Source organism: Monodon monoceros, unplaced genomic scaffold, assembly GCF_005190385.1.
Source record: "Monodon monoceros isolate NGI ecotype Baffin Bay Population unplaced genomic scaffold, NGI_Narwhal_1 Super_Scaffold_19, whole genome shotgun sequence".
Lineage (NCBI taxonomy): Eukaryota > Metazoa > Chordata > Mammalia > Artiodactyla > Monodontidae > Monodon > Monodon monoceros.
In genome coordinates this window covers 82,122,798-82,148,454 of record NW_021703775.1, presented here as the reverse complement: position 1 = coordinate 82,148,454, position 25,657 = coordinate 82,122,798, and the positions used below count along the sequence as shown (strand labels likewise).

Here is a 25,657-nt window from a genome sequence, read left to right as displayed (position 1 = left end):
GGGAACTGGATCCCATGTGCCGCAACTAAGAGTTCGCATGCCGCAACTAAGGAGCCCACAGGCCGCGGCTAACACTGGCCCAGCCAAATAAATAAATACTTTTTAAAAAAAGAATAAGAATAATTTTAAAAAATGTTACCAAAATAAAATTTAAAAATAAATTAAAAAAAAAAAAAAACTATGACCAGATCTAACCAAATTAACAACAATTCTTTAATATCATCCAATATCCATTTTGTATTCAAATACCCCTGACGGTTCAAAAACATGGTTTTCCAGTTGGTGGGGTCAGTCAGGATCCAAACATATGGCACGTCTGGCTGATGTCTCTTTTAATGTGTAACAGCCCCTCTCTGCCCCCCACTTTTCCCATGCCATGCATTTGTGCGGGAAATCGGGTCACTGGTCCTGTGGCACTCCCCGCTTCTGGCCCTGGTGTCTAACTTACTTCTCTATCTTCTGGGTCCCTTCTAACAGCAGAAGGATCTAGAGCCCTGATCAGGCCTGTATTTCCTGTGGTCCCACAACTGCAGGTGCCAAGGTCCAGCAGTGGGTCCAGCTGCTCCGCTCACTATTCGTTCCCGGTCAGCCTCTCACCCAAAGTTCTGGTAACTTCTCCCATCGGGAACAGCCCCTTACACAGGCTTGCAGAGCAATGCCTGCTCTTGGTTTTCCTCTCTTCTCTCCAGCTACCCCCTCCCGCATGCCTTCCTTTGCCTGGCCTGTAAGATGGGGGCTCCTTTGGGGGCTCTCGTCTCTTCCCACCGCCTCAGTGTCCCTCATGACTACTCTCGTGGTTCCTCCCAAAACCTGAAGTGTGATAGTTCCCAAATTACAATCTCGGCCCATGCCTCAGCATTCGCTGGCCTGCTGGACCACTCGGGTAAGTCTGACATTTGAACAGACCACCTTTCCCTTCAAACCTGAGCCTTCTCCTTGCTCCTTACCCCAGTGAAAGGTACCACGGTGAACACAGCGGTCTAAACCAGACCTCTGGGCATGATTCATAACTCGTTCTCTCTTGCTGATTCCAGTGTATCACCAAGTTCTGCTGAGTCTCTTAAACAGCGTCCAGTGTGTTTATGTCTTTCCAGCCCCACTGCCACTACCCTGGTTGAGGTCACCATCATGCTGGACCTACACAGCACCCTCCTAAAAGGTCACTGTCTCAGGAGGGTGACGCCTTCTGCCTGACATAGCCCCATCCTCCTAACACACACACACACACACACACACACACACACACACACACACTCAATCACCTCACTAGTCTAAGCTGGCCTCCTATCTTAGAAACGCCCTATACCTCTCTGATCACAGCCAATCTTTCTGTATCCCTGGAACCCCCACTAGATTAAAGTTCCAGGAGGGCCCAGATTGTACTGATCTTATTCACCGGCTCCCCAGGGCCTGGGGCACATGGTTGACGACCAATAAATATTGGCTGATTGAAAGAATGAGTATTATTATTACAAATCTTTCAGTACCACTCTTGGGACATCACATCATAACCTATGAAGGCAAATTATACTACTTAAAGTGTCATATGGTAACCAACATCTTAATGATTTACTAACCTCTATTTGCTGAATTCTCAGATTGGAAATTAAGTCCCAACGAGCTGCTCCATTTTTGTCATATCCTCTGAATCCAAAGCCTGCCGCATTATTGATAGCATCAGCTGTAATACACAAAGGAAAGGAAACTATTTCAAACCTATGTAACAAACTACTATGTTCTCCCAGAAGATGTATGTTATCATATACTATCATCTTTAATTCTTAAACAAAGTAGATTCATTCTCATTTTTATATGATATTATAATAAAATGGGCCTTGATCCAGTTTTTAGGCTCTCCTAACAGTTTTTAGGATCTATCCTTATATGTAGGACATGAACTGTAAGGTTTGCTTCTCCTGAATAGATGACCCTAGTTTTTCTCATTGGTCTTGAACTATATATTCTCAAGAGGGTACTCTCCCAGCTATCACCAGGGTAAGATTTATACTTCCACACATTGACACGAAGGTTTATTCACGTGTCACTTACCTAACGTCCATGCAAAATAGTATTTCGGTCTGGCAGCCAAAAGAGAGACGTATAGATAGATAACCTTGGTCGGCCATGAAGCTGTAGCTTGAAAATGCTCATCAATGTTATACTCCACAGGTAATGTCTTAGAGACGGTCAAGTGAAATAACAAGGAAAGTCCGCAGACTAAGAGCTTCTGAATAACTGCCATCTGAAAGCAAGACAAGACTTCATAAACTTAATCGATACGTATTTACGTATTATTGCCACATAACTCCTCCTGAAGGCAGTATTAACCCTGTAACTCCATCCAAAATCCTGAACTCAGGCGTGCTCAGCATTTAAAGCCGCCACTGTCTCAGTATGAACACATGAAGCCTTATGTCTAATGACTGCCTCTAGGTTATGGCTCAAATCACACTAGAAACCCCAATGTGTATTTTCAGGACTTTCAGTAAACTTAGAAAAACTGAAAGCAAACACAGGTGTAGAGGGTGACTACGTAAAAATGTTAACATTAATAAGTTTTGGTAGTGGATTTTACGTGACTACACACACACACACACACACACACACACACACACACACACACATACGTGGCTTATTTTTTCCATTGTGCTTTTTCCCTACTTTCCAAATTCTAGGTATTTCATGGAAAACTATTTTTACAATAAACAACTTTCACGTTTCTTTAAACCTGAAAGTTCTTTAAAGCAATTTTGTTCAAATGATAAAACCAAAAGCGCCACACCCAAGAAAACAAAAAGATCTGCATAAAGATTCTGATGGAAAGAAAGGGATAATCTTTATTCTGGTAAGGTTCAATTACCTTGAAAAACACCAACTCATGGTGTTTTTATGTTTTCAGTAGGCTAGACTATTTCAATCTGATTCAATATAAAGGAGATTATACAGGCTACAGAGGTAAAGAAACAGAGGAAAGAAAAGGCTGGATCCAGATGAAGGAATGTAGCGAAATACTTGGATTTAGTGTCCTGCACAGTAATCAAATAATATTCCAATTAACTAATATTAAATTATTAATTTAATTAATAACTAATATTAAATTAAATAATATTCCAATTAACTACAGTTATTTGCAGATGAACACCCATAGTTAACACTTTCTGTAACGGGGCCAAAAAGAAAGGCTCAAAGGCGAGAGTCAGAGCACATGCCTGATTCCTGCACTTTCGAAAAATCTTTATTTACTGTCAGGAGGCGCTGGAAGGTCAAGGGCTCTTCGCTGCAACTGTTCTTATTCTCATTTTCCTGGTCGTCTTTCAAAGCTTCCTCCAGTAAAGTAAGGCTGCCTTTTCTTCACTCCTACCTCCAAAATATCTAACCTACACATCTGAATTTGCAACAGGTAATTAGGGAAAAATTATAATTATAAATGAAGTGAGATGAACCGAATGACCTCATATGTGAACCTAAAACTCGGATACAGCACTTGAGTAACATAGTGAGAAGTACTGTGGCCATTAGACTGTACACACTAGTTTCCAGGTCTCAGTTTAAAACAAGTTAAAGTAACATATACCTGATCTCAACTACCAGCTGGCACACACACCAACGAGAGTCCCCCAGAAAGCTCAGTCAATGCGGGATCAGGAACTCTGAAAGGCAGGGGTGAGGGGGCCTGAAGCTGGGAAGCCAGGTGTAACCCCAGTTCCCTCAGCCTCCTCTCCCCCACACTGGCAGGAGGCCAGAAGTTAGCTCTCAGGGAAGCCTAACCAGAAAAGAGCCAGGCTTCAGGACACGGGTCCAGAGTGGGGCTGGAATGAATGTCGAGCCCGTGGTGGATGCATCCCGGGAGGCGATGTCCGCAGCCCCTCCCTCCCAGCTCCAGAGACCAGCAGTCAAGTCTGAACACCCGGGGCAGAAGACGGGAGAAGCCCGCACTCAAGAAACCAAACAGCCTCAGAGAAAAGACCTACCGGCATCACAGCAGAGACTGACAGGTGTCCCCCAGGAGACGTGCCCCGCTTCTTACATAGCAATGGATTTTCTATTTGGGCACGGTGAAGTCTAGCTAAAGACCACACGTCACAGCCTCCTTTGCAGTTGAGTGTAGCTATGGGGTCACAAGTAACATGGACAACTTCTGTGGCAAACCATCCTCAGACCATGAGGATGAGGGAAACGCCCTAAGGATGGCCAAAACGGGAGCTTGGATCCCCCGCCCGTGGAGCTGCCATATTACCCATGGACCGCTGACACTTGAGCTGTCCTGTAAGAGAAGAATAAACTTCCACCTTGTTTAACCTCCTGTTATTTTGGTCCTTGGTTCAGCAGCCAAACCTGTATCTTAACTAACGCAGATAAAGACAATTGGGAGGCCCCCAACAAATGGGCCTCTGGGTACCTGACTGACCCACTTTGGATTCAAAGAGTCTACACACCCCACTCATAACACAAAGAGTTTCTAAGTGCCTTTAAGTGATCTGTAAATAACTACCACTGTTTGTGTGAACTATGTACATATGGAATTTAAATTTAAAATATACTAAAACAGTGAGATAATATATGAAGAGTACTTGCTATTGTCAACAATCTCTTATTTATGATGTCCATGACCTGAAGGAGGAAAGTGATGTTTTCTAAGAGCAAATCCCATAAAAATTCAGAGTGAGGTGACAGAAGTAATACACAAATTTGCACTGTTTTTTGTTGGGTTTGATTTACCACTACTTATATATTTGTTGCACTTGGTATTTTTCCAGCATTTTACAAAATTAAGTCTAGCATCTTACTTCCTAATTTCCTAGTTAGGAATTTCTAGATTCCTAAATTCCTTACTAGGGATTTCCTAAATTCCTAATTTCATTCTCTTCCCAGTATTCTAGAATAAACCTCTGGGATATCGAAGCTGTCTATAATGACCTTGAGTTCCGCCTACGGCAGTGAGGCCTCTAAAGGGTTAAGTGGTCAGCCTGACACAAAACAGTCAGCGAAGAGATCTGAATATACCCAGTTTCTCGTCCCAGTTTGAGCTGGCATTTATCAGTTAACACTTGGCCAGTTAACGGAAACTGTGAAGACGAGAGCATCTTTTTGGTGTAAAACACAATGAGTTGCATGGCACGAAAGAGAAAATACGAGGGATTTTGCAAATGAGTGCACGTCTTCATTCACTCTTTGTTTCATAATAACTTAGAAAGGAGCTGGTCCTCTGCTCCAAACCCCACATTCAGAGAAAGCATACTAGCCCCACCTTTTTTTTTTTTTTTTTAAAATTTATTTATTTATTTATTTATGGTTGTGTTGGGTCTTCGTTTCTGTGCGAGGGCTTTTTCTAGTTGTGGCGAGCGGGGGCCACTCTTCATCGCGGTGTGCGGGCCTCTCACTATCGCGGCCTCTCTTGTTGCGGGGCACAGGCTCCAGACGCGCAGGCTCAGCGGCCATGGCTCACGGGCCCAGCCGCTCCGTGGCATGTGGTATCTTCCCGGACCGGGGCACGAACCCGTGTCCCCTGCATCGGCAGGCGGATTCTCAACCACTGCGCCACCAGGGAAGCCCTAGCCCCACCTTTTTGTCTCACAGACTTGTTGACTGGCCTATTTCTTATGGACCTTTAGATTCTACCAGATCAAATCCAGCAGAACTTGGCCTGCACAGAGCCGCACAGGCTCCCCGGACAAGGAGTACCAGTTGTTCCAAGGAATAAAGATGACATTCGGGTGTGAGGCTCAGACCGCCTGGGCTTGGATTCCGGTTCTCCCACTGCCACCCTGGAAACCCTGGTCAAATTACTTAGCCTCTGAGTCTCAGCCTCCTCATACGTGAAGTCGTGAGAATAAAGCGTCTGCCTCGCAAGACTGTCCTAGGGGCTGAAAGTGCTGGGAAAGTGTCACTATTATTATCTTCTGTATTGTGAAAACTGGACAAGGTTTTATGGAAAAGGTGATATCTGAAGTAGGCCTTTAAACAGGCATAAGATTTCAACTGGCAATGGTCAGCATGAGGAGCGACGTAAGGTACAGCTAAGGAAAAAGCCTGGAAAATGAGGCTCGGGCAGATCCACGAGATGGGCTTTTCCGTAAAATACTCCATGACTACAAAGCATTATCCTCACTAAGGAACGCAGCACAGCTTTTAAAGTAACCTTATTTTTGTTCTTCAGTCATGATTGTACTTCTACCAGGCATCACCACTAGGTACTGTGTGAAGTGTCATTTACCTCGAAAAATGTTTTTAAAGAAAAAGATGGGTAAACTCAAAACTTGGAAACATTAGTATCTTGAAATAAACAAGGCTAATCAATACATGTTAGAGAGGCTGCAGGTGAACCTCATGACCTTACATTTGGAGATGGCTCTGTCTTTTCATACTGTATCTCTTCTTTTCCGTGTTCGCCTGATTGTGTCACATGGTACGATCTGCCTTCGATGAAAGTGATGTAGTCTTTGTAAGAGCAGAGTGGGCCTGCCAGGATTCCCATGAAGTTACAGTTGTAACTTAAATACTCCAGAAGGCTCGGCATGCGTCTGCAACGAAAAGACATGCAACATGTGAGAGGGAACGTTCGCTTCCAGAAAATGTGACAGGAATGATCTTCTCCAACCTCACTTCTCTCAGCATTTCCAAAATAAAACTAGCTTTGATTTTCATTTGCATCCAAACAATGAGAATTTAAAGGTGCAAGATGAAGGAATGCGCAACAGTATTTCTGGATAAAAGAGTTTCCATACAGGTCTTTATGAGCAACTACGAAGGGTTTCCACCTAACTCCTCATGATGAAACAAACCCAAGGAGGACAAGATATGGCAGGAAGAATCATCTCTTACTAGTCAATCGTTCACTCATTTAACAAATCTACGTGTGCACCGACTACTACACACACGCTCCAGGGTCTAGAGATACCACAGTAAATAAAACAGAGGAATTCTGCATTCACAGAGCTTACAGAACAGTTGCAGAAAATAAACAATAAAAAAAATACATAAAGTAACTTCAGAGATGCTACGTGCAAGGAGAAGGGGGCATTTTGTTATATTAATAAGTCAGAGGAGGCCTCTCTGATCAGGAGACGTGCAAGTTGTGTGAATGTCCCGGACAAGGGCTCCAGGCAGAGGGAACGATGAGGGCAAAAGCCCTGAGCCGGGGGCAGGGCCAGCAGCAGGGAGCCCGGTGTGGCTGGGTGGGCTGAGCCAGGCAGAGAGGCAGGGAAGGAGTCAGCGAGCCGAGGTGAGGGGCCTGCCTTGCAAGGCGCGGAGGGAACCTTGGATTTTATTCTGAATGTGCTGAAAAACTACGGTCGGCTTTTAAAATACCTATGTTTTGAAAGAATCCCTCTAGCCCCTGGGTGTGGACAGAGAAGGGTGGACGGGGAAGACCAGTCAGGAGGCCGCTGACCTCCAGGGGGAGGTGACGGGGCTGGGGCCGCGGAGCAGCAGTGTCTGCCTGCATTCTGGCAGGACAGCCCCGGGGGTCTGCTGATGGACCGGATGTGCGGCGTAAGGGAGAAAGGAATCAAGGATGTTGTGCAACTTTTTTTTTTTAATTAATTTTTGGCTGCATCGGGTCTTCGTTGCTGCGCGCGGGCTTTCTCTAGTTGCGGCGAGCGGGGGCTGCTCTTCGTTGCAGTGCACGGGCTTCTCATTTCGGTGGCTTCTCTTGTTGTGGAGCATGGGCTCTAGGTGTGTAGGCTTCAGTAGTTGTGGCACGTGGGCTCAGCAGTTGTGGCACACGGGCTTAGTTGCTCCGCAGCATGTGGGATCTTCCCGGACCAGGGCTCGAACCCACGTCCCCTGCATTGGCAGGCAGACTCCCAACCAGTGCACCACCAGGGAAGCCCTACTGAAACATTTTTAATTCAACTGCTCTCAGGTCAGTCCAAATGGCACACAGTATCTAAAGTGTACGAAGCATTCCGGTTCTCAATGCAGGTAACCGGGAGAAAACCAGTTAATAACGTAGGAGATTATGCAGACCATGTATATTATCATGTAAACGCATGAGAAGTGTATTTTTTTTATTTTTTAAAACCAGCTCCATCTGTGAAGTCTGCCATCCACTGACAGCTATAAACTACCACAAATAAAAGCACAACTACACCCGGGGAGAGTAAGTAGGCTCTTGAACGTGTTACAGCCCTGTCTTCCTCTCTAATGTGACAGGCGATCTCCTAAAAAAGCACAGTCTCTGTGGCCAAGAGGAGTCGACGGAACCCCCTCACATATATTTTTATTAAATAAAACAAAGAGAAAACAGTGCTTCTGGCCCAGCTGACACTCAGCTAGGTCACCCCTTAGCCAAAACTCCTTAAAAAGTTTTTCCTGAATTACTTTTCTACATTTAAAAGTTTTTGGAACATTAAGTAATTTTTCTTGAGGGCTCACAAGTGATTGGGAGCAAAATGTTTCGGCAGATTTTCTCTTGTAGTTCTTTCCATGTAACAGAGGGCCTTCTCACCACCTCGCACACCTGGACGAGTGCCCCGTCGTCACAAAGCTGCCAAAGAGCCCCTTGTGCTCAGGCAACAGAGCCCCATTTCCAACACCACTTATTTCAAGACCAAAACAATGCCAGGTTGTCAAGGCGCATCTCAATCTTACCATGTCCAAATATGTATCACAATTTTCAAGGACAGATGATTCTGAACCATGAAACTTGCTGACGTACAAATGACAAGTCATGTTAGGAAAGAGGCAGATAACTATACTACGTGCTATGAAACGAGAACTAAGTATAACCGTAGTACTCTATTTATGACGTCAAGTGGAAGATTCGTTCTTCATTCCATAAATACTTATTTGATATCAACTGTGTGTCATCCCAGGTTAGGGCTTCTCAGCGTTACTGACATTTAGGGACAATATTTCTTTGTTGAAGGGGATCGTCCTGTGCACTGTAGGGCGTTAGCCACATCCCTGGCCTTGACCCGGCAGAAGTCAGTAGCACCACCCCTCTCCTTCAGTGACAACCAAAAATGTCGCTGGCATTGGCAAATGTCTCCTGGGGCCCACAAGCACCCCAGGGCAAACTGCCGTTGAGGAGATGGGAATGTAATGATAAGGAAGACGAAGGTCTGTCCTCCTGGAGCTGACAAGTGGGGGCCAGGGAGAGGGACAATCTCAATAAATATATTATAAAACATCAGACAGTGATACATATGATGAAGGAAAGTAAAGCAGGGCCAAGGGCTACAGGGTGCTGGAGGGGAGGGCTGTGCAGTGACGGGTGGGCTGAGTAGGGAGGAAAGGAGGCTACGGCTCCTGTGGGACCTGCCAGGCGGCCGTCAGACCTTTGTTAGTTTATTCTCGATGGCATGAGGAGCCACGGGAGGGTTTTCATCAGGAGAGGGTGATAATATAATCCAATACGTAGTAAAAGAATCTCTGGCTGCCGGGTGGGCAGGAGAGAAAATGGAGAGCAGCCAGAAAAGCTCGGACAGTGGACCAGGTGGAGAGCGAGGTTAGGCCGCGGTGATGTCAGTGGACCAGGTAGAGAGCGAGGCAGCTGGGAGGGAAGTAACGGTGGAAGAACAGATGGGGTTGGGGTGCGGGACAAGGGACACAGAAATCAGAAGTTCTGTTCCAAACAGGTTCCATCTGAGACACTGTTTACCCTCCACGCCTGGACGCTGCAATGGCAGGTGGACCTACGAGGCCGGGGCCCAGGACAGAGGCTGGATGGGGATATGAACGTAGGAGACTTCAAATGCGTGGACGGTATTAAGGCCAATGGAAGGCAAGCAATCGCCTGGAGAAGACGGAAAAGTCCAAGGATGTGCCCAGCAGCACAGGAACACTTCGCAGTGAGGCAGAGGGATTCAGCAGAGGAGACCAAGAGAAGCAGCCGGTGAGGCACGAGGACGGTGAGATGCACGTGGTGGCCCGGATGGTAAGCGGCGAAGGTGTTTCACGGACTGAGCGAGCCAACGGGTCACGCGGTGCTGAGAGGTCGAGCGGCCTACAGACCGAGGCGGACCATTAAATCTGCCAAGGTGAAGAGCAACCTTGAAAGAATGGTGGCAGACAAGCATCGAGGACAGAAACCTGACTGCAGTGGGTTGGGGAGAGAAAAGGAGATGAGGAAGTAAGAGTAGAGAAATCCTTCAAGGAGTCTTGCTCTAAAGGAGTGGAGAGTCATGAGGTGGAAGCTGGAAGGGGCTGTGAGGTCAAGGAGTCCTTTCCCTTTAAGTTGGTGGGAATGAGCCCACAGAGGGGGAAAAATTGATGAGCGACAATGCACAAGATGAGATGGGATAACTGAAGAAGCAAAATCCTTGAGTTTTGTACTCAAGAAGCAACTGGACTCAGCGCTGACGTGAAAAGTTGGCCTTGGGCTGGACTGCAGGCGGTGTATACGTGGCACTGGGAAGGAAAGGAGAGTATTCTGTTAAAGACACAGGCAGGCTAGTAGGTTTGGCGGTCGCAGAATGAAGCAGAGTTGCCTTATTTTCTCCAAAAAGCAAACACCATCCCACGTGCGTGTCGGGGACGGGGTGCTGGGAGTGGGGGACAAAGGAGGACGCTGTTCCCAATGCTGCAGCAGGTAGAAAGTGAGTGGCCGGCGGGGAGGAGGCAGGGGAACTGTGGTTAATACTGAGCTCCGTAGTTTTAAACCTGGGGTAACAAATCCGAAACACTCCAATCAGCAAGACAACGTTTTTCCACTCTGCCTTCTTCTGCCGTTCGGGCAGGCGGAGAGTTGAATGTAAACGGGTTTGGGGTCTTGCCAGGTGGCCGTGCGGGAGGGAAAGGGGGGACCAGGGCTGAGTGGCTCCTGACCAGCGGTTCCTGGGATGGACCAAGGACTCGTACAGATCACAGAGCCCAGGTCAAACTAACCTCTTAGCAGCTAAATAAATTCAAGTGCATATTCGCTGATATATAAAGACTGGCTATAGTGAATATCAAAATAGAATCATTTTAAAGATGGGGAAAATATAAGAAGATCCTCAAGACATACTACCTGGGATCAAAGGTGAGCACTTAGGGTAGGGCCTTCCTACTACACAAACCATTTCATTCTTCTGACAGCCAAGAATATATTATTAGTTCCAGATTTACAGGAAACAAGGTGCTTGGGGGAAGTTTTTCTTTAGGTAAATTGAGTGTCTGGCGTCTGATTATATTAGATTAAGATAGGCCCTGCCGAGGAATGAAGCTATTCCTCAGACGAGTCCACAGAGGATGCACGGTAAACAAGCAGCAGGCTATCCCAAGATGAATCCCTCAAGTACCAATGAGAACATCTTGCTGGTTCTTCATTATTTCCAAACATGGCATCTCTGTGCTATATTAGCGCATCTAATCCCAGCACCTGCCATCAGGTCATTGGTCTATAAATGGTAGCTGTGATTATGACTCATAATTACGACACGAAGACCAAACAATCTTCCTGTCTTCAGGGAACTCAGAGCCTCGCAGAAGAGACAGAAGATTTCGTAGATGCCTTGTGGTGCACAGGAGGTGCATGCTGTATGATGAAATACTCAAGGTGCTATGGGAGTCTTAGAAGGGAGGGCCAGCCCAGCCAGATTTTGTGGCGGGAGGCGTGCAGACGGAGGATCGTTTGGTTTTCATGAACTAAGAGCTTCTAGAAGGACAAGTTAGCCTTGGCCATGAGTAAGTGTGTGTCCCCAGCAGGGACAGCGTGAACCTCGGCAGGAGACGATTTAAAGGCACGTACCTTACCGCTAAGCCTCTCTGTGACGGAGTCAGCTCTTCATCCTTTCGAAACATCCCTGAGAAATAAAAATAGGCAATTTATCAGTTATGATTTCTCCCAAGAAAAGAATGGTATTTCTTCCCATTCACACTTGCATTACTTTCCTCATTCGAAATTCAGGTTATAATCCCAATTTTGGTCTAACTATTTGGTATAACTAGTCCCTTTCTTTCTCATTACAACACAGGCTCAATCATGTGAAAGGACCATCATATAACCAAACACATCCAGCTCTGGGCAAAATAAATAACACATGTCAGGGAACTAATCTGACTCTTTCCTAAAGGAAAGTATTATTACATTTAAAAATTCCCCAATGCTAGCATATTTAATAGTAAATGCAATGACTTTTCAAAAGGAGGCATGAAAATGTTTCTATTATTGGACGATTCCAATGACTAACCTCAATGGTATGGACAGTATAAAGCAAGGAAGGATTTCCTCACTCCTACGTGACTCTAGCGAATGAAACTGAACTCAGTATACCATCTTCAACCACTTCTTTACCTTTCCTCCAAACAGGAGAATGTTACCTATGATTACACATCAACTTACTAAATCTTTTTTTTTTTTTCCGGTACGCGGGCCTCTCACTGTTGCGGCCTCTCCCGTTGTGGAGCACAGGCCCCGGACGCGCAGGCTCAGCGGCCATGGCTCACGGGTCCAGCCGCTCCGCGGCATGTGGGATCCTCCCGGACCGGGGCACGAACCCGTGTCCCCTGCATCGGCAGGCGGACTCTCAACCACTGCGCCACCAGGGAAGTCCTCAACTTGCTAAATCTTAAATCCAGTTTAAAGGCCAGAGGAGGTCTAAGAAGCAACAACACACTTCGAAAATTCTTGTGGGTCTTCCCGAGCAGGTGGCACAGGATGGGTGACGGATACTAGGAGGCTGCAAATCCATCCAGGCTACATATAAATGATCGTCCTATAGAGAATCCACCTTCAATCTCTGAAGAAACCAGAGTCTAACTCTTAGGACTCAGAGTCCTGACTGCCAGCATTTGCCATGGCAAGGTGTCCATTCACTGAGGATACAGAATATGAATATGTACGTATTTGTACTAAAAGGATACGTAAGTGTATGTGTGTTCATGTGTATAAGGGAGTGGGGCAGGGGGAAAACATGCAGATTTTAATACAAATGTAACACAGAGATGAAGCAGGGATTAATAAAACTTGATTTAGGCCAAATGTCTATTTCCTTCATATTTTAAAGTGCCACTGATGTGGGTCACGTGCCTGACTCACACTATTTTACTTTGTTTCTGTCACTGAACTGAATGCAAAATTAAGAATAAACAGTGAAAGAAAACAAGCACACGTTAGTAGCCTTAAGCAGAGTTCAATATTTTCCCTATCTTACCGCCATCCCTTTCTTTCCTCTAACAGAAAGTTATCATAATCTCTCAAACAAAGGATGGTTGGAATATAACCTTTTCAGTGATGAAAAATTAATTTCCAAATTCTTACCATCATGAATTTCGCAAGCCAAACTAGTGATCTTCTGGGTAATTATCATCATTGGGCTATGACAAAACAGAAAATAAGTATTTTACAAGAAGAAATTTAAAATAATACTTATGATATACGAAAGAGTTTTTATTCTGCTTATGACTACAAAACCCTGAAAGTTTTAAATAAAAACAAGACCCCAAGGAATTTCAAAGAGAACTCCAGGGCTGTTACGTTTGGGGAAGCGACCGAAGACAGGGGATCTGGGTTTTCTCCCTTGCTCTACGAAAAGGCTCATCCTCTAAAGGAAACCCGTGTGAGCAGAGATGCAGCCCCACCTCCTCACTTCCTGCCTGTAACCTGAGGCCAGAGCTGAGGACCACACAGCCACCAGATGGGACCCCATCCCCCACTCTCACTCAGTACTTTTGCCTCAGGGCTGAATTTAAAGATGGAAAGTACGTCGCCTGCGAAAAGGCGACTAGGTAGAAAATTAAAGGAGTTTGGGTAAGAAATGTGGAGCAAAACAGAAAGAGGGAAATGGGCAAAAAGAGAAAGGACGACATCTATGTCGCTATTCCAGGAGCCAGGCAAGGCGGTGGAGCAGCTGTTAAAACGCCCTGGAGCAGTACTGAACGCACACAAACCAGGTTACACTCCACAGAAAGAGGACTTTAAATGTGTGTCACAAGTGAGAAAATGGCAACCGTCTTCCCATATTTCCTAATCTCTAATTGAATGGATAACTTGCGAAGAAAACCAAAATCCACATAAGAAAACCCACCAGGCTACATTTTCATCCTTTACGTTAGCTTACAGACATGAGTATTAAAGAACAATTAACCCTAAGTTACCTGTTTATAGTTTTGGAATCTCAATAAAACCAGGAGGAAATCATGGAAGGCCCATCGCAGCCGGGGAGCGGCACCAAGAAGACCCTGAGCTTCCCCCCTACCCTCCCACCCCCACCCCTCCCCATGCCCACTGCTCAGAGCACAGACTGCCACCTTCACCAAAACAACCAGCATCTTGAAACATGTAAAGAAAGGAGGTGATTTCTCACCGTGTCAGCAACGTCATCAAGGGTTTGTTGTAAATGGTCCGACCGCTGGCATGAGATGCACAGACCTGGGGCCCCCCGAGAACTTACAGCCCACTGTCCTCACCTAACAGGCAAGATCTCACAAAAAACCTGTCAGATGACGATTGCTCTTAAACTCAAAGTACTAACGGAGAGGAGTCCTCTTGAGTCCCCGTAAAGGTCAGCTCCTACACATACGTCACTCACTCTCAGGAAATTACTCCTCGGCTAACCCATCCCCCAGGCCGCTTGCTTTCAACACCCAGTTGCCATTTTTTTTTAACTTTGCAAGATATTTTACATGCCTTTGAGGATTATAAAAATACCTTGTAACTCCCATTTCCCTGGGGGAAAAGAATCATTTTTCTCACCTGCCTAATTCTCTTCATAGTTTAGTTAAAAAATGGATGAGAAAATATTCTTCGGTTCTAAATTTTAATTCTCGCATCACCTTAAAACATCATAAAAACACCTGATAAAATAATTATTAAATTTATACTATCAACTCAGTGACGTACTAAATTGTTAGGTCCATATACATCAGATGTTCCCCAAAGGCAAATACGTGCTTCTTGAGTGCGTGCCCTTACTGTGCCTACTGGCAGCCCCGAGCAACTTCTACTCTATCAGGTGTGCGGGACGCAGGCTCTCATGCAAGTGAGCTGCGTCAGGGGACAGAGTGGTTCCAAGGAGCATGCTCCCTAACAGAGGTGGGAAGGAGGCGGGGAGCAGACCCACGTGCTCCAGACTCTCCCCAGATGCTGCTTCCTCCTGGAGCTGCTTTGCAAGGAGATCCCCGTCCCCTGCTTCAGGTCTCAGGTTAACAGTCACTTCGTACAAGAGGCCCGCGCGCAGCTCTGCCCCAGCAGCCACCTCTGCCCAAATGCAACACACGCCCTTCACTTCATCTCAGCGTCCTGTTTATTTCCTTCAAAGAATTCTTCACATTCATGGGTGTTTCATCTATCCAGCGATGGCGGTGTTTTAAAATCTCTCTTCCCTCTTTAGAAGGTCCCTGCTGTATGGAGCTAACAGTCTTTCTCACCACGGACCCTCCGGTGCTGAGCACAGTGCCTGGCATAGGACGTGTGCTGAATAAATATTTCTAATATACCACATAAACTGAATCTTCTGAGTGTCAAGATCCATCACTCCTTCCGTAGGTTGATTATATTCCTTCCCTCCTGTCCGCTCTCCTCTGTGCTTGAAAACAGGTACCAGACTGTTCTGTAATTATTGGGTTATTTTCCTGTCACCACAAAACCCATGGACTACTTAACAGCAGGAACCCTGCCCTGTTCACCTCTGTACCCTCGGCACCTGCTATATACTCGGGCTCAAAGTTCTGACCGGCTTGTAAAAATGTCTCTCATCGCTTCTCTGTTTCCTTAACCGACGATTGTTACCCCTGAACATTTCCTTTGGTTTTAAAGGGGTGGCCATTCCACAGCCTCTGGTCCAGCCTGCCCCAGGCAGGGGTCAGGGGGTGGCTAATGTGACAGGAAAATGACAGAAGACAAAATCATTACAGAGTGACTATGAAGGAGCACTTTATGAATGAAAGCAAAAAAGTACTAGGGGGAAGCTCAGCACGGGAGGAATAGACTAATGAGAGCTCAGAAGAGTAAACCAGAGGGGAAGGCAGACCGATGAGTCCCACACAGGCAGGAGCCTGGCCGGGAGACAGAGCAGAGTGACGGAGGTAGGGGTGGCGTGCGTGCACAGAGGACGCTTCTAAGTGGAAACACTCCCAGGGTTGACAAAGAGATGAGCTGCAGTGGTTTTCTGAGCAGTGCACTTTGTTCACAAATACCTGAATGGCGACAGTTAGAGTGACTCACGCAATTTTCACTTACACCTTTATTGACATTTTAACTACCTGTTTGCCTCCAATATCTAATCGCTTCCCAGGTCCTTGGACATCTGAGATAACACGACGTGAATCAGACTCTCCTGCTTCCCTGGGGTGGAGGCTGCGAGGTGGAGTGGGGAGGGCAGGCAGTCGGCTTCCGGGCCTCCATGGAGTGAGGTCCGGGCCTGGATGGAGCCACCTGCACGTTCTGTACCACGACATCGCTAGATTTAGGTGGAACTACACATACTTTGTCCCCCGGCACTCTGCTAGGAACATGGAAAAATGTGCCATCTAGCTATTCAAAATAAATATCTCAACTGATGAAAGAGCTTCAGGTAATATAAAATAAGATGTAAAGAACTAAAAAACTCTAGACTTCTTATAATTTTTTTAAAAGGGTATAAATTAACTTTGCTTTTTAACTAAAACATTTACATGCTTTTTTTTTTTCTCTACAAAGAAGGAGAATAATGGGATTTACTTCTATCACACAGTGAAACTCAAACTGTGGTTAAACATTATCAGAGAATGAATACGAAAAAAGAACAATCACTTTCTGGATTGTTCCATTATCTCTAGGAGACTGCTGAACTCTAACAACGCTGCTACAAAGCAACTACGAGCACCTACTAGGTAAAGGTCAGTTTGCCACCAGGGTACAAGTGACCTAACAACAGAACCAAACTTACTTCTCCACTCTCAGGCATGTCTGATACACAGGTGTTCTCTCCTCCAAAACAGCAAAACCCACTGAAACCGACAAACCCCACGGACCTAACACCAAAGGAATGTGCAGTGAGAGTGGATGGAAAAGGCTTCTGAGCCATCCATCCATCCCCTTTACTCCGTCATTCTGAAAACAAGTATCTAATGAGCACCTACAAAGCACCAGGTGCTGGAGACACAGCCGTGAATGAGACAGAGTCCTCGTTCTTATACTGGGGAGGGATGGATAACAGATGAACTTACAGGTCAATATATCGTATGCCAGCTGTTGTTCTTCTGCTCATCGGGGTGGGGGAGAGGGAGTGCCAGGATGCGGGTGAGGACTGGCCTCACCCGGGGGTGATGTTTCACAGAGAACTTGAGTCAGGGAGCAAGCCCTGGTGAGGCAAGTTCACCAGCCCCCAGGTGGGTGTGAGTGGCCTGCTGGAAGGCTGGTAAGGACACTGATGTGACTGGAGGAGGCAAGTAAGGACAGGAACAGACGGTGAAGACAGACAGGGGGCAGGGGGCAGATCTAGGAGGCTTCTGCAGGGTGCTGTGAGGACACAGGCTGTGACCCAAGACACACTGGGAACTGTGGAGGGTGACGGGAGAGAACTAACTTGGTTCTAAATAGGTATATTCCAGCTCTGGGTGGAAAGGACTTTGGGGTGCTGGGATGGGGCTAAGAGACAGGCGAGAACGGCAGCCCAGACCAGGGTGACGGCACAGGCCTTGTGAAGTGGATTCCAGCCACCCTCTGACGGTAAAGACAGTGAGATTTGATGAAGATTTGACGATGGATCAGATACAGGGTTTGAGACCTGAAGCCACCAAGGTTTTTGACCACAGCAAGAAACAGAAGGATGGGGCTGGCTGAGAAGGAGTGCAGGAGGAACAGGGAAGGGAAATTGGGAATTCTGTGTTAGGCAAGTTCAGTGTGAGATGCTCATTGGACAACCGGGCGGAGACGTGGGGAACAGACAGGTGGACCCACGAGTCAGAAAACAGCTCACGTCCCGACTCCAGTACTTATCAACTGTGGAGACGGGGGAGCTATTTAACTGCCCCACCCTCAAAATTATTATCTATAAAATGGGGATAATAAAGCCACTGTGTGGATTAAATTAAACGGTAATAGGACAAATACCACGAACAGTATCTGAGGCACAGCGGATGTTTGATAAAAGCTTCGTTCAATAAATATCGGAACTGCTACTCAGCAGAGGGCATTGGAGGGCTGCAATACTTAACTGTAAAGTGCTGTCTCCGAAGGAGCTTTCTCACTAAATTAGGGGCTAAACCGGTACACGAAGAGCTGCATAAAAAAGTGTTAAGGGCTAAATGAGATATTTGAAGAAATGCGCAGAGAAATGAGAGATAACTTCAAACTAAGCAAACTGAGGGGGAAACACCTCGAACAGGAGTCACTTCATCTGGGCCTTTAAGAGCAGGGAGGTCTGGGTACGCAGGTGGGGCTGGGAAGGGTGCTCCTGGCAGAAAGAATCTGATGCGCGGTAAAGTGTGAGGACATGAAAGTGGCGGCAGCATCAGACGAGACAGGTTGAGAGGTGAGGCTGGGCACACACAGTGGGGGCTTTGAAGGCCAGTGACCAACTCTTCCGAGTCTTAAAAGAACACTGCAGATTTCTGATAAATACCGTGATACCACACTGCTTTGTGAACAAACATAAAATTGGGGGAAAGGCTCAGGTAGGGCAGGGAACAGACATACCAAACCATATAACAGACCCGTGCCTGTTTACTCCTGGTACCTTGAACTACATCAGTGGCAGCTGGGCGGAATGCTTCCCCTAACCAAATGTAGGTCAAGGTGTCGGGAGACGCTCCCACAGGATGAAACAGGATAAATGGAACACTGCGGTTTATGGGCTGAATAATTTACATCGGCCCTATTTACAACACAGGTACGGGGCCCAGCAGAGCGGAGGATGGTGAAGAGCAGCAGGAATCTTCCAGGACTCAGCTCAGTGAGTACAGAGGGACGGAATGGAGCTTTTAGACCAAATGGTCTCTCCCTTCTTCTGCTTGACACGACTGTCACCTGCAAAAGTACTTAGCACCCAGCGAAACGTATAGCGCACGCTCAATAAATCTTAGCTGAATGAACACACATGGGCAGCTGGTAATAAGACACTTCCTGAGCATCTGATACTATCTGGTTAGCTCTAAAATATATTCTTGATTTCAATGGAAAATATGTCACGTATATCTTTTTTTTGGTGGATGCTTAACCAGCCCTTCAGCTCCACAAAATCGACATATTCCAATCAGAACTCATTATCTTCCTGCCCCCAAAATCTCTTTTTCTGCTTCCATCTACAAGGATGCAAGTATTTACGTTTCTTTTTCTGTCTCAATACCATTTACTGAATATCGAGAGGGGCTTTCCTCACTGACCTATAATCCCAGCATTTTCATTCTGTACATTTATTTCCCAGATCCACGGGTCTGTTTCTCTATGCTGGCTTCTTGGATTTGGCTATTCCTATGTCAGTCCTACAATATTTAAATGATAGCTGCTTTACAAGCAGAGTATGTTTTTATATTGAATTTGCTACTCTCAAACACTTCTAGAGAAACTTTTCAACGTGTCTAATTTCCCTCAAAACCTCAACTTAAATTGCATAGCATTTACAGATTAACTAGAGAAAAAGGACCATCTTTACAATACTGACTGTTACTCTGAATAAACAAGATGTTTCTCCAGTCAGTCTTCTTTTATATCCTATAGTAAAGTTTCATCGTTTTCTATACAGAGGTCCCGGCATTTCTTTTTACATGTATTCTTAAATATTTCATAGTTTTTACTGCTTTTGAAACTAGGATCCTTTTTCCATTATATTTTCTAACCGGTTATTGCTGATATAAAGGAAAGCTATTTCATTGTTTTATACTTCTCTTGTATCTATTTTCTGAGGCCAACGTGAAAGCTAACAACCTAGCTTTTCAACCTTTCTGCAAAAAGAAGCTTCTTTTAAGAGGTGAGTCCCTTTTATCTAATCAATATTTTAAATGTATATTCAACCTATTTCTCTCTCTCTCATTGCACACACATACACACGTGCACACACACACACACAAAATCAGTGTTCCACACCTCTGCAAGTAACACTGCCCTGTACAAAACAGTTCGCATGCTATTCCTCAGCAAGAGCTTGGCTTCCCTTTTCCAACTTCAGGGCAACGGGACAGCTTAGCACAAAGAATGGTTCCCTTTATTCAGTTCTACCTTCTTCAGACAGCCAGCATTTTGGATGGCTACCATATCTATCCTAATTAGGGTCAAGTCAGGATCTTTTCTGCTCATGTGTTGTAACACACTCAAGGCTTCTAAATGCTTCTTTTCTCTTCTGTGCCCATTAAAATAAGAGAGAGTCCTTTAACTTAGTTCAGCCTCGATGGTCTCCTTGAGCTGATGTGTCTCTGTCTAATCTTTATCAGTTCACTGATAATGGCCAGATGTTTTCTCCTAATGGATAAAAATCACACATTAAACTGGGAGTTTTATATCAGGTTGTCCACCTTTAAAACGCTATGTTATTTCTCTTTGACATACTTCAATATTTTAAATTATACTTAAACATTTAAATGAACATTTTAATTTCATTAAAATACTTAAAGCCATGTCACACGCATTTTGTTCTTAATGTAAACTATCCTCTAAATTGTGGGGTCATGGAACTAGCCTTTTCCAACAGAATGGGAGAAAGCATGGCATGTTCTCTCTTTGCTCAACTCACTGCTGGACACGCCCCCTCCATCTACATAATCAAGAGGATTCCAGAGACCCTGAAGGAGGCAGGGCCACAAGAAAGCAGGAGCCTGGTTCCCTGAATGACTGTGCAGAGCAGAGGCCCCCTCCTCACTGGACTGGACTGTGAATGGGAAATAAACCTTCATTATGTAAAGCCACTGAAATGATGTCGCTGTTCTGACAGTGTTAGCCTACCCCTAGCTAGAGAGTGACACGAGTTCGGAACAGCAGATGAAGTAAATAAAAAAGGTAATGACTAAGACTGAAACGAAGGAGGGGTTACAAGGATCCAGCAAATACTGGGTCTCACGAATTTGTACTTGTACCAATCCATACTAATAAACTCAAGTCAGCTACGTTAAACTACTTATTAAATCTGGCGGTTTAAAAATATAAGCAGCTAGTTCCTACTTTCGTTATACTAGGATGACAACACGTGACCTGGGTTACCTCTCCAGGTTCACCAAGATTTTCATGGTGGCCCAGTACATTTATTGACTCTGCTCAGTAGCTCTTTTCTTCAGGAATTCCTATTATTTATAAGCTAGATGGCCAGCATCTATTCACTTCTTCTGGATGCCAGGTGTATTTCTCAATTCTATTCAATATATTGCTAATTTGACTAGTGTTTTAGTCTATTTAATCAATTTTGTTTTGTCTTGGTTTTGTTTGTTCTTTTAGATGCAGTCTCCTTTCATCCAAGCCTGTTTTCAAAATCTGTTTAATAAAAGTAAAATCCACTTTGATCTCATTAAGGAGAGAAAGATATTTCATCTTCTGAAATTCTCTTGTTTTATAACAGTGATTTTTCTCTAAGCTCATAAAACTTTGGGCCTTTTCTATTGTTGAACAGGTTTTTTTCATAGATGTCATGATTTGTTTTATTTTTTCCACTTACTTATCCTCAAGTTGGATTTACTGGTCATTTTTTATCCTGTCCAGATGACTCAAGACTGACTTAAAAGCAGGTCTTCTGTATCTTGTTCAACAGAGAAATCTGTCAGGTTTGACATAAAGACTATAGAGTTTTATCTTCAACTTCCCCACCTGGTACCTAGGTGTTAGCAGGTGTCCCTTTATAAAGATGGTGAGCAAGTTCATTCGTAAGGACTTGGACTGCATTTATCTCGTAATAGACACTCCATCAGTTTTGTTACAGGGAAAAGACCTCTCCAGTACCAAGGAGGGACTCAATCTCCTTTGAAGGAATAAAAGCCAGAAGTTATTTCTACCACTCAGTAGAATACTGAATATAAGAATGTAAAACATTCCATAGGAGTGAAATGCATAGAAGTAAAATACATGCTCAAGTGCCCTCTCTTGGAAATTCAGAATGACAACGCTAGTCCGAGGACCTCTGGTCCAAAGAAGGTCCCACAATGTGCTAAGAAGCAAGAACAAGCAATCAGATGTGAAACGACCGTATAAAAGGGGCTCCAGAGAAAGGAAGGAGGAAGGAAAGGACGGAGGGAAGGGGGGGCGTGAAGGAGGGAAGGTAGCAAGGATGCAGGCTCAAAGGGGCTGATTTTCATTAGTTATAAGTGATTGCAGAAATTCCTAACAGAATTAGAAAATGCTTTCAATATCAGAATGCTGTACAACAAATTTAATTGCCGTATATTTAGCAATTTTGTATAAGTCAATTTTAAAAACCAGGTTATTTTTGTGACTTATGTAGCACTATAAAAGACCACTTTACAAGAAGAAAAATGCTAAATTCATAAAAGAATTTTCGACTAGCAGAGTTTTTCATTTGAACTACTAAATGCAACTATATTTTGTCCTTTAACCAACATGTTAGAATAGATAAACAGGCTTACCCTGAAAAATCCGCAGAATACTGTCCATAATCAAAGATATAGACTCTAGTAATTTGGCATACTGTGAGGTAACCCAAAGCAAACACAAAACAATATCTGGAAAACAAAAATAAGCTAGATTAGTGAAATAAAAAGATTCATTTTGTTAAAGAATACATTTTAAACCAATTTATTAACTATATGATATGGTTCAAAGAATGAAACATTACTAGATCTACTCCACAAATAGCCTTCTTCAATAAGTTTTAAAAATCTTTACTAGTGTCTGCTTCAGTTTACTTGAACTTTGTACCGTCTTCAATGGTAAGTGCATTTAGTTCCTACCTTTATACATTTTTTCCTTCTGAAAAAACTCCGTACACCAAACTATGTATCTGAAAGTCATGCTCACAGCATGAAACTGAACATGTTGAGTATTGATATCTGTTCTATTTATTCCTCCTTCTTCTAGAAAACAAAATCTAGTATGAAAATATTTGGCTGAAATATACATCAAACAAATTCTTAATAGGATTTTTAAAACTTGCCCTCAATTGTCTAAAATCATAAACAGTGTGGGTCAGGTGGTATTTACTCACATTTTAAAACATGAACGTTTAGTAATTTTCAGTCTTAAGATGTATGGGAGAGAGTTACAATAATTAAACACACAGTATGGGAAAAAGAATTTACATATCAATAGAACAGAAATCCACAGGCTCTAGGATACATAACATTGCATAAAATGAAGGCTGCAATGCAAATTAGCAGGAATGGATTGATTATCACCTAATTAGTTAACCATGTGGCTGGGGGAAGGGAGTTGTATCTTCATCTGAACAATTCTAGATGGATTAAAGAATTATGAATACAACATAAAACCAAATCACAAAGGGGCTGTGGATAAATACTCAAACATTCTCAAATTGGCGAAGGACTTTCTAAACATATATAACGAAGAAATCAAAGGAAAAAGACCAACGTATTTGGCTAAGTTGAAACCTTAAACTTCTCAGGTTGGCAATTCAGGAGCTTTTATGAAAAGGTCCTTTCAAACTTTATACCAGGAGGTAATTCCGATCTACTTGGATTATTCCTGAGCAAAGAAAAAGAGGGGAAAGCTTCCTAATTCAAATGATTTACAGAGTTACTATATTCCTGATAGCTATATCTGATAAAATGGCACATGTGCATACCCACACACAAAGCGCTGAGAAATCAAATCTAACATAACTTCTGAATATCATGTGGCAGATTGCATTTTCCAAAGAGGGCCCCATTTCACATGCTCTTCTACAACCTGCCCCTCTGTCCCCTCATCAGGAGGCGGAGTCTCTTTCTCTACCCGCTTTGAATCTCCGTTGGCCCTCTAACTGCACTGACCAGTAGACTATGGTAGAAGGAACACTTTGCTAGTTCAGGCGCAGCCCATAATTAGCCTGGCAGTTTCTCCTTCCTGCCTTTTGGAAGTTGTTCGTCAGGAAAAAAGCATGACTGTCCCAAGACCAACACATGTACAGGCTCTGGAGGAAGGGAGTGTCAAAGAGAGTGAGGTGCCAGAAAGCACTAAGTCTTTAGACATGTTATGTGAAGAAGCTGACGTCAGGTGAAAAAGAGGGCTCGATTCGGTTGAACCTTTCCCGAATTCCTGACCCACAGAACAATAAGCACTTTATTTTAAGCCACTGCATTTTGATGTAGTGACGTAATCAGAACAGAAATTGGTAAGTGAAAACAGGGCTGTAGGACAGGGAGCAGGTGGCAGCAGGAAAGGTCTCAAGGAGATTGCTACCGAAGACCTAAAGAGCAGGAGGGAAATTCTAACTGGAAACAGAGAAGAGGCACCCCAGGCACCCCAGGTTATACAGTGACTGGGGAACACTGCTGCCTGCTGTAACGTGGAAGATAAGAAAAATACCCAATAAAAGTACTGAAAGGTTTCTCTTAGATGCATACAACAAGGTACAGGTAGAGGGAGATGAACTAAAAAAGAAAATGTGCAGGGTTTGAGCAGAATTTAGGAAAAATAGAAAGGGCTCAGGATAGTCTTTCTTGTCAACAAAATATTCTTAAAGTAATCAGAGTAAAGATGAAGTCAAGGGTCTCTTGATGACACCTCAGAAAGATTTAAGGACTCAACTTTATAGAACCTCTTAGATTTAAAAAAAGAGTTTCTAAGAATCTTAAGGGTATATACCTCTTAGACTCTCTACGAGGCAAGAACATCTTTAGGAACCTTAAGGATGTTGTCCCACAGCACTTTCAGACCAAATTAAAAAGGAGACTATCAAAAAGAGATCTGCGGGTGCAGCTTTTGTCTAATGCAGGGGTTATAATTAGATACACGGGAAGCCCACATCATTTTTAAGGGAGTTACATGAGATTGGACTGAAAGGGAGAGACAGCTCAAAATGAAAACAGATCTTTGGGTGCCCAACTATCTACTGTTGGGTAGTAGGCTAAGGAAAGTATTCAACTGCAAAATCCGGCTATTTCTTATGAAAAAGGAAGGAGAGCTCAGGGTGTGGAGTCAAGAGTCTAGAGGGTGAATCCAAGAGCCACAAAGAACCACTTGCAGGGACTAGGTCTGGGCCCTAATCAAGGAAGTGATAACAGGTGTCTGTCTGGAGTTCACAATTGTTACGGACCAGGGATTGCTAAGTGACCTGCCTTCCCCTCCTATTTGAACAAAAAGGTCTACTACAGCTATCCTATCACTGCTCACCACTGTATACTGGGTCCACCAGGGGCCTCTTTAGTTTACTGGTCCTCACATGGAGAAGAACCACAGCCAAGAAGCCTCATCCATACTAGACCTGACTGAGATGACGAGACAGAGATCTCCAGCTTGATGCCATAATGAGAGGAGACTCTGGGGGATCCTGGGAGCCAAGTAAGTGCATTTTTCATGTGAGGTGACTGTGAACTTTGGGAGCCAGAGGACAGAAGGGCTCCTAAGATTGCTGCCCCCAGTAACGACCCTCCCTGTTGCACATGTAGCTCTGCACCTCAAGAGTTGGAATATAATTCTCCTCACCTCAAATCTGGTCGAAATAACTTGGTTCACCAACAGAATACAATGGAAATGACTTCCTGCAAAGTCAAGGCTAGGTCATAGGAAGTCTTGCTGCTTCCTCCTAGGTTTCTTGGAATGCTTGTCCTTGGCACACTGTCTCTGAGCCCAGCCATTACCTGTGAGCAGCTCAAGCCCACATGGAGAGGTAACATGCAGGTGCTCCAGTCAATCATCCCAGCTGATCTCCCAGCCAGC

The 25,657-nt window shown here is 44.4% G+C and overlaps 1 protein-coding gene across 4 annotated transcripts in view; it reads right to left on the bottom strand.

The window, feature by feature from the left end:
• MBOAT2 (membrane bound O-acyltransferase domain containing 2) overlaps positions 1 to 25,657 on the bottom strand; it is a 111,108-nt gene that overhangs the window by 8,170 nt on the left and 77,281 nt on the right. For all 4 annotated transcript variants that reach the window (XM_029232521.1, XM_029232524.1, XM_029232522.1 and 1 more), the window contains 6 exons: positions 22,408 to 22,503; positions 13,187 to 13,242; positions 11,675 to 11,729; positions 6,338 to 6,521; positions 2,050 to 2,242; positions 1,578 to 1,681 (listed from right to left, as the gene is read on the bottom strand). In XM_029232521.1, the coding sequence (XP_029088354.1) occupies positions 1,578 to 1,681; positions 2,050 to 2,242; positions 6,338 to 6,521; positions 11,675 to 11,729; positions 13,187 to 13,242; positions 22,408 to 22,503 (688 nt within the window). The remainder of the gene's footprint in view (positions 1 to 1,577; positions 1,682 to 2,049; positions 2,243 to 6,337; positions 6,522 to 11,674; positions 11,730 to 13,186; positions 13,243 to 22,407; positions 22,504 to 25,657) is intronic.